This window comes from Macrosteles quadrilineatus, unplaced genomic scaffold, assembly GCF_028750875.1.
Source record: "Macrosteles quadrilineatus isolate MER2022 unplaced genomic scaffold, UCM_ALF_1.0 Scaffold_7__1_contigs__length_78375512, whole genome shotgun sequence".
NCBI classification, from domain to species: Eukaryota; Metazoa; Arthropoda; class Insecta; order Hemiptera; family Cicadellidae; genus Macrosteles; species Macrosteles quadrilineatus.
This window is the reverse complement of record NW_026542600.1, coordinates 77,425,486-77,441,963: the sequence shown is the minus strand read 5'-3', so window position 1 is coordinate 77,441,963 and position 16,478 is coordinate 77,425,486. Positions and strand designations below refer to the sequence as shown.

At 34.2% G+C, this 16,478-nt stretch overlaps 1 protein-coding gene across 2 annotated transcripts; it reads left to right on the top strand.

The window, feature by feature from the left end:
• Positions 1-2,749: 2,749 nt before the first annotated feature.
• Positions 2,750-16,478, top strand: LOC128998476 (KICSTOR complex protein kaptin-like). 2 transcript variants are annotated; one of them, XM_054424612.1, is made up of 10 exons: positions 2,750-2,909; positions 4,123-4,337; positions 6,740-6,822; positions 7,783-7,962; positions 8,699-8,865; positions 10,664-10,854; positions 11,997-12,081; positions 12,852-12,993; positions 14,047-14,202; positions 16,306-16,478. In XM_054424612.1, the coding sequence occupies exons 2-10, from the start codon at positions 4,133-4,135 to the stop codon at positions 16,378-16,380; spliced, it is 1,284 nt and encodes a 427-aa protein (XP_054280587.1). In that variant the 5' UTR covers positions 2,750-2,909; positions 4,123-4,132; the 3' UTR covers positions 16,381-16,478. The 2 variants fall into 2 exon arrangements, with proteins under 2 accessions (XP_054280587.1, XP_054280589.1); XM_054424614.1 differs by lacking the exon at positions 2,750-2,909 and adding an exon at positions 2,999-3,094.

Genomic DNA, 16,478 nt, shown 5'->3' with positions numbered 1-16,478 from the left:
ATTGACTACAGATATTTCAACAAAAGCTATAAGAATATGAATCTCTTTTCAGCCTAAGCTTATGCTTGAAACTACCGATTGATAACTTTTTTTTATTTTAATTCTGTTTTATATCCATAGATATCAGGAAATTCTTATTGTAGTAACATATGGAATCAGCAATCTGACACATACTTTATCCCATTAGCTTGTTAAAACCCCTTAAAAGAGGTGGGAGTATACCCACCTATTGTAACTATGGTATTTTATGGGTCAAATCACAACAATTGCAATAACTTTTGAACCACAATTTTTGCAGCATGATGTAACATTTTGTTTAGAGTTTTTAATCAATCGTTTCTAGCAGTGTTTATGAAAATCCTATATTTCCGTTATTTTATGACACAATCACCATTTAAAATCAAAAATTTAAAAAATGAAAATAACGCCTGGATATTCCATGGATTATTTATAAAGAGGATAAGAAGTTTATTGCACTGTTTGAATGCAATGATAATACGGTATATTTTTTTAAATAAACTATCAAGGTGAACTTTGATTTGGCAATGTGCAAGGTCTCTGAAGGCTCGCTTTCTACCTTTGTTGTGAAATGTCCTACTATAAAAGCTGCAATTGAACCGTGGCAATTTTAACTGAAATTAATGAAACCCTAATAAAAATAAACAATAAAACAAACAATAAATATAAAATATAATAAAATAAACAAACTGCAGGCTCGCCGGCTCCGTAGCCGTCAGACGTAGCTGCGGACGGCGACGTACGTACGTATTAATACACCGAATACGTCTGCACTGCAGACTTACCACTGAGCTACTGTTAGGAGTCACCACTCTGTGTTTAAAAAACGTAACACTGTTTTGCTGTTTTTTTTAGTTTATTTACTTTACGAGAGCAACCCGTTTTAACAAGGTCATAAATAATACAACACAGATGGTTCAATGTAAGTTAAGTAGTTGGGCCTGTAGGGCACAACGATATCATTGGTAGAGCATTGACAAAAATAATTAAGCTAGACATAATAAAAATAATTACCAGGAAACTTGACTATTTTCACTATTAATCTAGCTTGAAAATAAGTTAATATTTAGTATCAAAAACAATTGTATCAAAATTACTTTAAATACACAGGTTTTAACGTTCAATGACTTAAATAAGTTGAAGTCCATCAAAAACGGATAACCCCAATCCAAATAAATAGCATGGTTAGATTAGTTAGAATGCTGAATTTGAAAAAGCATCCCACCAACCGATCACAACGGCCAACACGAAACGACGAAACACCGAAAACAAACCAGCAAAAACGCTAAAACACAGGGGTACGGGGTACGTTTTTCTCTAAATTCAACGGGAGTAGTGACTCCAGTTATGATCTATTTATTTATCTCAATGAGTGTTACCAGCTTATTTTCAAGCCTACTCGTACTACGGTACGTGCCTAATAAAAGCACACTGTTTGGTGTGGTTTGAAATGAAATAAATGATTTATGAAATGAAATTAATGATTTATTGTCGTTGAAACTAGGTTAAAAAGTTCACGACAATCGTCAAAAGAAAAACAAAACAATCAAGATGGCACTGGCATTAAACTAAAACTCGAAACCAAAGTACCCTACTCATGTTTGTACAGGCATGCCTGGACAAACATGGAGAGTACTTTGGTTTAGAGTTTTATGGTTTTAGTTATTTTAGTTTAATGCCAATCGCCAGTGTCATCTTATTGATTGTTTTGTTTTGGTTGATATCCTGGAGTGCGGCAAAAGTATAAGTAAGTGCAGAAATTAACAACTTTGCGTGCTATAATCAGTGCAAGGAACCCCACTTTGTCAGGTAACTGTAGGAAAATAATAATTTCGCTAAAAATATCCATACTGCAAAAAAAATATTGGTGCATTTACATCTATGTCAAAAATATCGAATTTCGGCCTCAAAATATCGATATTTACGATATATTGATTATCATCGATACCTAACACTTCATAGATAAATCATGTACGATTCACAATGACACGGGATTGACATCATATAACCTCGGGAAACTCAATTTATTATAAAAACAAAAATCATTTTCCTACAGTTACCTAACAATGTACATGTTCTCTCACTGATTTGAGAAAGCAAAGTGGCCAATTCGCTCATCAGTGAGACAATGTTAACATTGTCTCACTCTAATTACTTTGTCTCACTCCAGATTTGCAACGTGAAGGCACGAAATAGTGAGCGCGTAACAGGCAACGTCGTATGCGCGCGAAATACGTTGGCAGCACTGGCTGTAAATCAGCTGGTCAGCTGTTGTACTGTTGTATTTGTCACTTCACATTAAATGTTATATTAAAAGTTCACTTTTGTGTAAAAATAGGTTATGTTTCTTCACCAATTTATTTGTTTTATGGTAACTGTAGGAAAAGTATAATGTGCAACTCGAGTTCAAAGTGCATTTGCCTCACTCGAGAAACCATTCCTCACTCGCCTACGGCTCGTGAGTAAGGATTTCTCTCGAGTGAGTCAATTGCTCACTTTTCTCATTAGTTGCACAAATAACTATTCCTAACTAGCATCATGCTTGCATTTTGAAATAGCCCGGGAAAATTGTATTGATATTGATGAAATAGTGTGGCTACATGGTAGGTAAACCAAGCCAGCCTTATTGAAGCAAACTAGAAAAGAAGAAGAAGACTTCACATGCATATGATACCACGACGATATGATTATGAACATGAACACTGAAGACTGAACAGACAAAAACAAAACAACATAATAACAAAAACACTTGTCTTCGCTCATGTTTCATATTATAATTTTACATTATTATCAAATACTTGGATTAAAAACATCGGAATTATGACATAAAAGTTAATATTTTGGTTCAACCAATTCTTATTGTAAAATTGTTTCATTTTTGTTGAAAATAGGTAGGTGATTAGTTCGCATATTTGTAGGTTAGGGCTATGTTAACTTAAATAGAACGAATTTTGATGATGGTAAGGCAAACGATGAAGTTTATTTTTATGTCTAAAATACGAAATATTTATTGATTCAAACTAACATCCAGTTTCAGTTTCAATATTATAAAATCTAGTACCTAACTTGATTAAGGGTGGGTACCTAGGCCTATAATATAGCCTAACATTAATATTTGTAACTTTATGAGTGGATATATTTCAATCAGTATGTAAGTAAACTTCAATCAGTATTAATGTATTGTTTGTAAAATGGTGTTTGCCGTTGAGAATAAATAAATAAATAAATCAGTGTAACAGGGAAATAAGCATTTATTCCTTTGTGTGTATTTAATGCCTAATCCGGAACCTTGACAGTTTTTAGTTGAAACAGGGGTAAATATTTAATATTTATTTATTGGCACAAAACGTACAGAATATTACAGGATGTATGTACAGGTGCTTCGTCATAAATAAAATTGTCCTTATACAAGTCGTCTCTTTCCTTCTAGGCTAAACACATTTTAAAATCGTTAACAAAAAAATAGACTATGTTTATAAATGTCTACCGTGTTATGTAGCCTATGTGTGTTTAATGTATATTTAAGAAAATTTGACAACATTCAATGAATGGAATATTTTAACTTTCCGTTTTGAAAATGACTACTTAGTAGTCGAAACTAGTCAACGGAAGTTCGGATTGTGGAATTGTGGACGTCAAGGTACTTAACCTGTTATAATTAAATGTTTAAGTCAGTTAATAAACAATAAACAAAAATATATCCTTGCAACTGTAAACATGAACCAGCTTATGAAATGAAAATAATTTTAAAATGTGCAATTTAACTTACACTTGGGACCCCTTGTACATTATTAAAGAGTTATGGAGATACTGTAGTTCCGTGATCACTCAAAAAAGCCCGGGAGTAGGCCTATACAATTAAACGGGATATATATGGGTTGAAGGGGGGGTGGTCGCCGATCTCGCCCAGGGCGGCAAAGTCCCTAGGGCCGTGCCCTGTGCCTGATCAGAGGAATAAACAATGTTCTTATTCTCATCTTGTTTGTTAGTTAGCACTAAATAAATTACGCTTAAGTTGGCGCTCATCATACCGAGTGCAGGCCTAAGTTATTCTCTTAATAAATGAATCACGATTGTATCTACATAACTGTCATTAACTTCCAGGAAAAGAGTAATGGACGACATTGTAGATGCACATTACTTCATGACAAGGACTCAGGGAAACGTTTATTCTTTAGTGCCTTTAAATTTGACCAGTGGAGTAAGTCTTTTTATTGCTGCCAGCTGGAAAAGAAGTATTTATTCGTTTGGTTACTGCGGAAATCCTGAAGGATCTATGAAACCTACAGTAAAAGAACACTCATTCACCTACATACCAAGTAAGTTATCTTAAGACCTAAAAGGGTCGCTAAATGTAAAATTATTTTGATAGTTTTACCAATTTATCTGGCCATTTAAATTATTTCTGTGAACATGTTTTAGTTTTTGTTCTCTTTACCCCATTGAACATCAAATGATTTATAAAATCATATGTGGAGCGATTAAGCACATACAAGTAGCGATTAAGCACATACAAGTAATAGCCTAGACCATGTCAAAAGTGATAGATGCTAATGAAGTTTTTCACAATGGTATAAACATTCTTTGCTGAGTAGCAAGAGTTGTATGTCAAGTAATCTTTCGTCCTCTTCTGAAAGAGTGGTATATTTTTATACACATTTAAACTTGATGTTGAAAAATGTTAGAGACTTTCACAGCATACAATTTGGAACATTAAGATTACAGTATTTTTAATAAAATTACGCTTTTTTGGACTTTTGGATTGGTATAGGCTAATGGGGCTCAATAAGAATAAGAAAAAGACATATTTATTGATCTTTATAAAAGAAATAGGACACGTCATTTGTTATACATAGTTTACAAGGTAATTCAGTGTTTACAGTACAATATATCTCAAATTTAAATAACTAGGCTACTTACATGAAAACGAAAGCTTTATTTTAACTTAGTCTTCAAAATCTAATATTTATTTCACAACTAGATGGATTTTTTTAGCCTTCTAGTCATACAGTTCATTTTTTTGAATACTGTAAGAAACTAATTTTGCTTCTTCAGGCAGCTTACACAGAGGCAGCTTAATAGTATACTTACAGTATTGGTGACACTTCACCACTACTATAGGCCTACTTACTATACTTGTACAGGATTGGTAACAGAAGAAATTTGAAATTGAAATACCCTCGCTGTAGCAACCCTACAGACTAAGCAAATTTACATCTACCTGATTGGCTTTTCACTAAAACATTTCTTTCAACTTGTATTTAATATGAATAAATTTGCCAAATTTAATAAAAATATATTAATGAACAAGCATACAATGAAAGTTAATTTATTCTCCGTAAGAATAAAATGGGAGTTTTAAATTAACAGTTTTTTTTTCAATTTTCTCTGTAACCGTTAAGCGTACAACAACAATTCACTGTAATTATTTGTTTTTTAAGCTCTACAGCTTGGTTAAGAAAGACGCTGCAATATTTTTTGTTTTGGCGGTAAAAGATGGGAAACCCAATTTTTATCCTCTGTTTCTGTAGTTCGAGCATGTTGGTTCCAGAACCGGTTTATACCAAATTTCATCAAAATTGGGTGCTTTTCTCCTGAGTTATCGTGCTAACGGACATATATCTGAATATTTTGAATTTTAAAGGATGGTGTTTTTGGCCTCTGAGAACATCAAAACAAAAAAGTAAATCGCTCCCGGGTCTAGATCTTACCATGAGACCTATACCAATAGCTTATTCCCCATTTGTGAAATTGGCCTAAAGGGATAATAATGCTCTATGCATATAGGCTTACATGTTCATATTTTTGTGACTAATTAAGGCTTGTTGTCAAAGTCATCAGCTGAAATCTTCGCAAAAGTGTGCTACAGGGTGTCCACATTCTGGAAAGTCGGGGATAGTCAGGGAAAGTCATGGAAAAAAATGGTCATTGAAAGTCATGGAAATAGGCAAAAAGTCATGGAAAGTCATGATGGGTGGATTTGAGGGGACCATTCAATGCTCTAGTCGGCCGTAACCCCTACTGTTGTAGCATTTTTAAGGATTTTTCACAAATGTTCGACAATTCAATTTATTACAGTTGTATTATTTTATGAGTTTTGAGTTTGTTTTTGTTCATTGTTGTACCTATTGTACTCCATTGTTATCTGTTATTACATATTTCAGCATTTTCTCCAAAATAATATGTCTAGGCAGTATTATTTGTGTGTGTATGTTATATTATAATTTTCGAGTAAAGTTCGTGAGTCATGGAAGTAATGGTCATGGATAGTCATGGAAAGTCATGGAAATTAATGACAAATTTTCTGTGGACACCCTGTGCTACAATTGTTGACACATGCAATATCCATCTGATAGTGTTGGCGCCAATATGTCTTACCTTTTACCTTGGTCCCCTTCACCGTAGTTGCAAAGACTAGGGAATCATAATCTTAGGTCTCAATAGGCTACATATCAATCTACTGTATTGAACGTGAGGCCTTGGTGGACGGAAGTTCATGTCAATCTAATTATTTATCCACCTTATGTAAATCAAAGTTGTTCATATGCACATCATCTACATCTATTTGTTAGCCTGCAATAGCCACCACTTTGATTTTAGTTTAAATTATTTCCTTCTTTTTGAAATTAGTTATTACATAATCTAAAATAACTTTTTTTGTTGAGTATTCTAAAATATATACAAACATATTTTGTTCTTGTCAATGTATGTTTTGTTCTAGGTGGTGCAGAAATAATTTCAATTGATGCCTTTAACAAATCATCAACGTGTGACGATTTCCACATAGGAATTGCCATCACCAAGGTAGGTTCATACCCTCTGTGTGATCTCTATAGCCTAATAAACCTTACTAAATACATGAAAGGTTAGGAAATATTTATAATATTATTAGTGAAGGGAAAAGTCCCAGTACTGAGTAATGAGCATAAATGTCAGTACTCGAGCTTTGGTATCAACAGGACGGACCTTGTAGCAGCGTGGTCTGACAATGATGGGCTTGGCTGCCGAGAGTGACAACTGAGACATTTGAAAAATTTCATAATAATCATATCCTGCCATCACTGTAATATCCCCTAAAATCACAACACCTAGTTATATTCAGCTCAATATCTTAACTTTGCCATCACTGTATATTTTTTCCAACCTTATGTATGTAAAAGAAAATTTAGTTAACTTTCCCATGCAGCACAGCAATCATAATCACAACACTAGAAATAAGCACAATATTGTTACACCTTATATTATAATATTATATTATTATATTAAGTAAAACCTTCAAAAGTTACCATTATCAACAGTATCTATTGTTCAATAAGTTACCATTAGAAATTAGAACTCTGTCTGTAAACAACTTTAAATCGTATGTAATGACATTCTTAAAAACAAATGCCTTTTACACTGTAGAAGATTTTTTAAACTTGTAGGTTAAGCCACCAATGTCATGTGGATAAAGTAGTATCTAAGTTGAAACACTCAAAAATGCTACATGCAACCCTATGTGTTGTACTGTTTGACGTTGCCTATTACTGTAATAAGTTTAATGGCATTAATAAATTCTTATTGAGTCACCAACGTCATAATCTCCTACGATTACAAAACAGTGAGAACAGATTCTAGAGTTCTCAATCTTAGGGTCGCCTTGATATGATTAACACTAAGGTACAAGAAAGACAGGTTTCTCAAAAGCTATTGTTTTAGTATGTCTTAACTGGGTGTAGCATGAATCTGTTTTTTTTATTTCATGCAGCTTATAATGGTTTTCAGATGGGTGGAGATCACCCAGAAATGTATATGAACATCTATTCAGAGCAAGACCTGGACACCAACTACACACTCAACATAGATAGCATTGCACAGAACTGTTTCATGTTGGATTTAAAATTCTTCCCTTACCACCTAACTCATACTGCAGTCCATCAACCAAACAGTTCAATTCAAAAAGAGGTTTGTGGGACATTTGAAAATATTGCATGGTTGTTGTTAAATGATTATCTAAAATGTAAATTCAAAATTTTGTTTTCCATACAGAAACCGAATAACCAAATGTTGAATTATAGTTCTTAAAATTCAATGTTATGGACAATTTGTAGAAATTTTGTACATCAGCTATTCTGCTTATGGTTAAAATATGAAATTCTACTCTAAATATACTGCTTGCTATCTAACACAAATTTAAGTATGCACATACTTTTAGAATGTTCCTGATGACTATGCAAATAGGTAATTGAGGAGTGATGTATTTTTTAAGTCGTAAAATTAAGCCTGAGACATTTTGTGGGATATAAGTTATTCTTCTTATTATTAAGATTTAAATTCCACTAAAACAAGATTAGCTAGAATAGAAATTTATGTGACGATTTAAATAGGGATTTTTGGATTAAATGCATTTTTTACAAGTTTTACAAACAGAGAGTTGCCAAAAAGAAGAATAATCATATTATTAGGCACCTAAATATTTAAAACTACACACAGAATAATATCAGTGGGTAAAGCCTACAGTATTGATTTTGCATTCTTTAACAGGTTTCTTGGTATAATCAATGTATTTTGTTTGCATTTGAAACTTTGAAAGAGCTTTACTCAAAACCAAAAGGAAATTCTGGTTCAGGATTTAATTATCAATAGGTCATACATCAATAGGTTTTAATGCATTGACTTTTTGAGAAGGGGTGTTTGTCAGACAGTGTGGCTGTTGTCGGGAAGTGACAGCAAGATACATGTGTTTCAAGAAGAGCTACAGACACACAGTTGGTCAGAAACTGATGTCTCTGAGCTGTTTCCTGAGTTGGTTGATCCTCCCAGCACAGTTCTATGGATCAATGTTCGTCACACCCATAATCTCACAAGGTTGGTTGGCTTGATTTAAAATAACTTAAGTAGATGTGTACAGATAGCGAAATTTCATTTTGGATCGGATTTAGCTTACTCACAAACTAAAAAAAAAAAACAATTTAAAACTAAAATTTACATTTTGGAACTTTAAGGATAAGTGTGACTGTGACACATTTGCCCAGATACCCTCTCAACACATTATTGAAATCAGTCTCAATATTAATTTTAACTTATTTCAAGACACAGCTCTTGCAAAGCTTTTTCTGAAACATAAAGGAAATTTATTGGGTTCTACCCAGCAGCCAGAAGTCAATTCAAGATGGCGGCTCGCGCCAGTTCGAGCTCAAGTAGTTGTGACAGTGGCCGCCCAGCGAGCTAGTTACACTGTAGTTGCCAACCAATTCACAAAGAAAATGTTCCAATTCACCCTTTGTTATTTTAATCATGACAGTAGTATATCTGACTTGGTATTTTCAGCTAAACCACAGAGAAATAAGATAAAGAGGATACATTTAATGGTATACTTAAGCTGTATCTAGCACCAGTCGCTGGTGTTTAGAGTAAATTCTATTTGTCCCCTTCCACTCTCCTTTCCCCCCCTCGCCATCACATACTACAGCTCTCACACTGTAGGAAGATCCTGTGTGCTACAACTGCTATACAAATATTCTATGTGGCCATCGCCATTCTGGCTCTTACTTCCTCGGTATAAGTACATTTCTGCCCCACTATACCAGAGCTAGAAGTGCATGGTTGTCCCATAAGCTTGTATCCTCTGTATCTTACTTCTCTGTGGCTAAACCAAACTAAATTAATGCCTGTTGCTCTCGTCACCTCCGCACGCATCTTTGCCAGGTAGGCTCTTTTTCCCCGGATTCTAGCCTCCAGGTCCACTATCTTGCCGAACATCAGACTTTGTTGCTTCTTCATTGATGCTTCACACCTTAGGGCTTCGTTCTCCTCCTGCAGAGCTTCAACTTTCTTGGTTAAACCAACAAAGTCTTCTTTCGTAGCTAACTTAGACATCTTCTAGTCCAATAGTGAACTAAGACGGGCCATGAGCTGGCCCTGTGTAAGTTGGCCTACCTTCTCTGTCTCCATGGTCTCGCCGGCAGGGGAAATTGTTACGTCGGGTGATCACGATACATATTGATGTTTGGTAGATCTAGGTGTCAAAGTGGCTAAAATGTGGTTCGGATTCCACTATAAACTGTAGGTCCCTTAGTTGCCATTAGCTGTATGGGCTATTAATTAACAGCTGTGTCTAAGGAATGTCGGCCTTAGTCACTAACAAGACTACAAGATCGCGCCACTACACTCGTCTCCATTCATACTTGCCTTAAAATACCTACTTTGTATGGTCGCCATTTAATAAGAAAGAAAGAAAGAAAAGAAAAAAAATGTTGAAGAAATCGTCAATCTTTCTATCACCCATAAAACTGTCACTGCACGTGTATAGTCACAACACTGACACTGAACACGAAACACGTGCACACACGGACAGGAGCTATACATGTCGTTACGATCACGTTGACGACCAACACACTACTGATACGAGGCTCGTATAATTATCACGGACAGAAACAAATTACCCGACTGATTTTTATTCTAGTTTCTTACTATCAAAACAGAATTTACCATGCTAACTTCTAATTAAACAGTGTACAAAAAAATTAGTGTGCGTGTTTGTGTTTAAATATAAAGTGATCTGAAGCTGCTGTCTACTCATTGGCTCAGTGTTGCCAACCTCCAGATGTTGAACAACATATGATTCTGTGGTAAATGTTATAACATGTGTTTATTGTTTTCTCAGGAGGGTGACAGTGATTGGATGTGATGTAGGTTTCACCCAGGTTTCCATTGTCAACACTTTGTCCAACACTGTTCTGCAGAAACTCTCTGAGATCTTTGAGAGTCCTGTTACCCATGTCCAGATTTTCTCAATGGCCCCAGACAGTGTTAATCCTCCTAGAGGCTTCACGGTTGAGGATTCATATTGTGAAGGTATCCAAACATAAAATGTTGATATTTAGAAATTTGAAAAAAAGAATATTCTCAGATTTCAGATACAAGGTGGGTTCGGAAAGTAAGCTCTGATTGTTACAAAATAAGTCACAAATAACAAAACAAATATTAATTTAACAGAATGTACAAAGCTTGCACCATTTTCAACATTATTCCGGCGATTTGACAGACGTTTTATCATAGTGTGGTGCCAGTTTTTGTATACTTTCATCATAAAATGTTGTCAACCTTGTGGTAACATTTTCTTTCAGCTCTTCATCACTGTTGAAGCAGTGATTGCTAAGGAAAGGCCCTAAAAGGAGAAACAGGCGAAAGTCACTAAGTGTGATGTCGGGGCTGTACAGGGGATGGTCAAAACATCCCAATTAAAGTCCTGTAGGTAGAAGTTTTCATCCCATTTGCAGCAAGGGCTATGACACTATCATGAATGAAAACTAGATATTTACATAGCATTCCTTGGCTCTTGGTCTGTATTGTGCAGCACAGTTTTATAAGCTTCACTATAAACTACAGATGGACGTCCACTTAGTTCTTCATTAACTGTCAACCCCATCTTTTACCTTCAACAATTTATCAAATTAAAACTTGCATTGTATTTTGTCCATAAACCTCGTAGATTGTCGATGAATGTTACTGGTTTAATTTTTCTTACAATTCAGAAAACAAAGTACAACCTAATTTCACAATCGGCTGTATTTCTTTATGCAGCCATTATGAAGGAAGCGTTACAAATTGTGTTCACAACAACTAGCTTAAAATAGTGTCATTTTGATTGTCTTGACTGATTGACTCACAATTAGTGCCGCGCATCGTCAAGACTACGATTGCAGAGCTATATAATCATCTGCAAAGTCCACTGATGAGGAGGATAAGCCAACAATTTCTTACTGTGCCATAACCTATGAATAAAACTACAATTATTATCACTCTTGACCGTGTTTGCGCCAACACGGCAAATTTATTCTCAAAATATTTTTGCAGTTTGATGGTACCCTATAGACAAAATAAATAAATTACAATCATTAAAGACATAATGCAAATTATGAATTATTATTTCATTTTCCTTGTTTGAACCAATTGTTTTAGTAACTTGTTAACTATTTGTTTCTTCATATTTTCAGGGTCAATTGAAAAAATCTCTAATAGCCAAGATAGCGATCTACACCTTTTAGTTTGCAATGGAAACAATCGTTCTTGTGTATTCATGTAAGTTAAATAAATGATAATTGTTTTTGTGTAAAATGAAGTTTTTCTCTAGCCAAGCCTTAGACATATATTCAAATTAATCCACGAGCAGATCCCTAACTGCTTGAGGTCAGAAAATCACAATTTTCTAAATAAGTTGATTGTATATTGTGATAGGCAAAGCGAAAAACAGAAGCATCAAATTTCACATGATCAGCTTTGCCTCGCATGTGAAGGTGAGTTTCAAGTACGAGGCAAAGTTGAGGTGGGCAATAATTGGAGAAAGTGTCAGATAACAACTTTCAGTACAAGTTATAAACGATACTTTTTATCACAACACAAAAATACACACATGCAGAACAACATACCTTTGCCAAATTAAAACTATTATTTAAAAAATATATGAAATAAAGAAATTGTTTATAGCAAACCTAAACAACAACGTTAAAATTCCACAACACTATTCTTGCTCTAAATTAGAGCTTGGGAAACAAGTATTTTATTTGATATCAACTGTCAACTAAAATAACTATTTTCTGTACGAGTAATAAAAAGGTTATTTTTTTGCTAGGGAATGGGCAACTTTAGCCTAATTGTCTAATGAGCTATGTATAATATGGTCTTTTGTTGGAGAGCTAGCAAGCTACAGGGAGTTTTTGTGTAATTTATTGGTTTTGTTTTTAAATATTAAGATGTAGAAGTTCTCATTCTTTTTTTTGACATACCATTATCCTACCTTTTATGACCACTTAACCTTGGATTTCAGATTCTAATACAAAGTTCATTTGTAGGAACATTGAAGATAAAGGATTATCAGAGAGCAACAAAATAGAACTGGACGGCAGCGATTCTCACGATGCGTGTGTTTGCTCTTGTGTATGTGACTTGGACATGGATGGGGAAAATGAGATTTTGATTGGTACATTTGGAAGTGTAAGTATTTTGTGCCAACACTTTAGTTAAGGTGTTACTGTTTCATAAACCTAAAAATATTAAGTTTGGGGTGTAAGACGGTTAAATTAAACAGACAAGTTTAACAACCGAGGGGGGGAGGTTGATGTAAATAAGGATTCATACGAGAGTTGTCGATTAATTAAGGTCTCTATAGAACTCCCATCGTGACCAAGCGAGTTAGTTCAAATCTTACCACCGCATTGTTTTTTACTTTATCCTCTACTATTCTTGCCTGTTCCCATACATACATGATGCTTTCATTGTTATTGATAACAACATGAGTTCTAAGTCCCAACGAAAAACATAACATTTTTATCTTGCCGAATGCAATTAAGTCTGGTCATAGTAGCCAAAAATCATACAATAAATAATCTATGCTGCCCTCCAAGTATGAACCCTGTTGTGCGATAAGGTTTCTGTGGGAACCTGGGGGTCTATTAAGATCCATGGCTATTGACAAGATGTGTATGCAGAAACAACTTAAAAAAAGGAATATGTGGGTTACGGAGACCGTACACATATGCACAACAAGACCGACAGTGGGTGTTCATCAGTTTCCTTAGAGACAGTGATGTAAGTTGAGGAGTTTCCTACTTTTCTCTTGTTAAGTTTAAGAGTACCAAGATATGCTGCTTTCCTTGGTAGTCTCAGAGACGTCCTCTATCAGTTATCTCGTTTAGTCACACCAAGATCTGTATGCAAAATTTCCCTTAACTTTGTGCACAGCCTCAAACGAGACTGATGAAAACCACAACCGGTGTTCAAAACGTCATGCTTTGTTGTTGAAACCACAGCTCATTTAAACTATGTAACTATTTGAGTCTTCAATTTTCTTAAAGAGTATTTATTTACACAGCTCATAACAATTCTCCTCTAACACACTTAGAGGACTAAAAAGTTATTTTGACAAATAATTTCCTAAGTTTACAAAATTTGATTTCTCCAGAATAGTTCTTTTTAGAGTTGTTTGTAAGACAGCTTTGTATTTAAAGACCAGTTAACTGGTTTCACAGTAAGTGTCATTTCACCCAGGCATTGTTGGTGTACAAGTGGATAGGCAAAGAGTGGGTAGAGCGAGGAGTTCGCAATACAGCTGCTCCAGTACACGGACTACAGTTCTTGGACCTGGTGGGGGACGGAAGCAGTCAGCTAATAGTTCAGACGTCGGCCGGAGTACATATAATGCAGGTATATCATTGGAAGAATTGTTTATACAAAATATGGGCTTGTAGACAAGTTATTGTTATGTTATGTTATTGTTATGTTAGCAGTTTTCTTGTCTGAATCCGACAAATTTTTGATTTGTATAACCATGAGAAGCACAAATTAGATATTAAGAAGTTAAGGAAAGGCCAATTGGCTGATAAGGATTATTATGTACAAGGATAGGGATCAGCTAGCTTACCTGGTAGACAGAGTCCAGATTAGCTTTGGTAACACACATAACACAAAACAGAAAACTTAATATTTCGTCCCAGTTAACTGCCAGTCTTCTACCTTCTGATGAAGTTCCTAACTTCCCTAACACGGGGCGAGAATCAATTGAAAGAGGACATTCTAAAGTTTTGTTTTACACCACTTTGGTAAACATAATTGCCAAAAAATTAGCCTCTACAGACTTTTTAGATTCTAACTACAATTTTAAAATAATTACACACTTTTACCCCTCTAAATCTTAAAACTTCATATCTACGTTGAATTGTCAAAAGCTTTAAGTAATACCGTTAGGGGCCAATTAGCTCCATAATTTACCACTTAGTTATTGTTGGCCGCCATTATTGTAAGCTGCGAGGAACCTTCAAAAAGCAAAATGCTTTCCGTGTTTTAGGGCTTAGGACGACTTCAATTATCGAATGAGTGTATGCTCTGCAGCCAGAGGGGCTCATAGAGCATTTATAGTTTTTTTAGCAATAAAATTGTGTAATTTTTTTGTGAAATCATCTTCTATTGCATACATAATTTTTAATTCCACGAGTTACATAGATTTTAAGCTCTGTAATTAATTTTAAACCGTAGTTAAAATCTAAAAATGTCTGTAGAGGCTAATCTTGCAACTATCTCCTCTTTCAATTGATTCTCACCCCGTGATGATAGTTTGTATGGTTTTTCATTTTTTTAGAGTTTCAAAAGTGTAACATTAATTTAGAATCACTCTTTATAAACAAAATTTGTACAGTACATAACAATCATAACTGCTGTTACATAAAGAAAGTCAACTATGATATTTCTATTTTACTGATTAAAAATATTCTGAAAAAAGGAGCAATTAAAGGATAAATGACTCTCAGAGTATACTAATCATTTTCCCCAAGCAAAGCTCGGTCCCCGGGTACTAGGGAATAAACCTGACAATTTTAAGGAAATATTTTTGTGAAAATCCAACTAGGCAATTGTAAATTTGCTTAGTCTGTAGGTTTGCTGCAAGAGGGGATATTGTTTCAAAATTTGTTTGTATCTTAAATTTATTTGTAAATTTGTTTGTATCTATGTTGGGATAGTCTCATAAACTTTATAGTAAATAAATTATCCTCTGACATTTATGCCTTACAGCTGTTGTCCAAGGTTTGCAACTTGGAAACTCTTAGAATAATCCATTATTCTTAAATTCATGCCCACATATCCTATGGAATCGCCATTTATCAACAACTAAGGCAAATTTGGATACAATACTTATAAAACTAGAAAAAGCTATTAGAGTTATCATGGAATTAAAAAGGACAGATTCAGTTAAAAATATCTTTCCTGAATTGTGTGTGTTAACAGTTTACAGTTTGTATATGTATGAGACAGTTATGTTTGTAAAACTATATAATTTATTATCCACTACAAGTAAATATAACACACACTTTCTAATTAACCTTCCTAGACATAGCCTAATTTAGTATTCTACACAAAAAAACCTACATATGCAGGATTAAAACTTCTTAAAAAATTACCAATTTCACAAAAAATAAAGAAAATAACACAAATAGATTCAAAAGCTTGCTAAAACACTGATTGACAAGAACCCGTTTTATTCCAACAAAGAATTTTTTAATGTAATCTTGAAACGTTCATTTGAATTCCAGGTATCTAGTTTTACTCTGATGTAAACGTAACCTTAAGATTTTCTGATTTTTTTTAAAACTTAAAGAACTTTTTTTTAGTTTTACAATATAAATCCTTTGTAATGAATGGTTATAATTATTTAATTTAACTTTATGAATAAAGAATATTTGATTGTTTCGATTGATTTGAAAAAAAAAAATCATTCTTTAATTGTATGACCAACCACTGGATTGATGTTTTCAGCACAAAGCCAAACATATGTTCCAAGTTTTGCTGTCAAGACTCCAACCTTCTGAGCCTACCATTTCTCCAGATTAGATGTTTACCGCCATCACGTAAACTGATTAAAACTGCTATGTTAAGCTCTTAATTTAGGATTACTTTGTTATTGTTGTCTTTGTTATATTTTTGCCAAT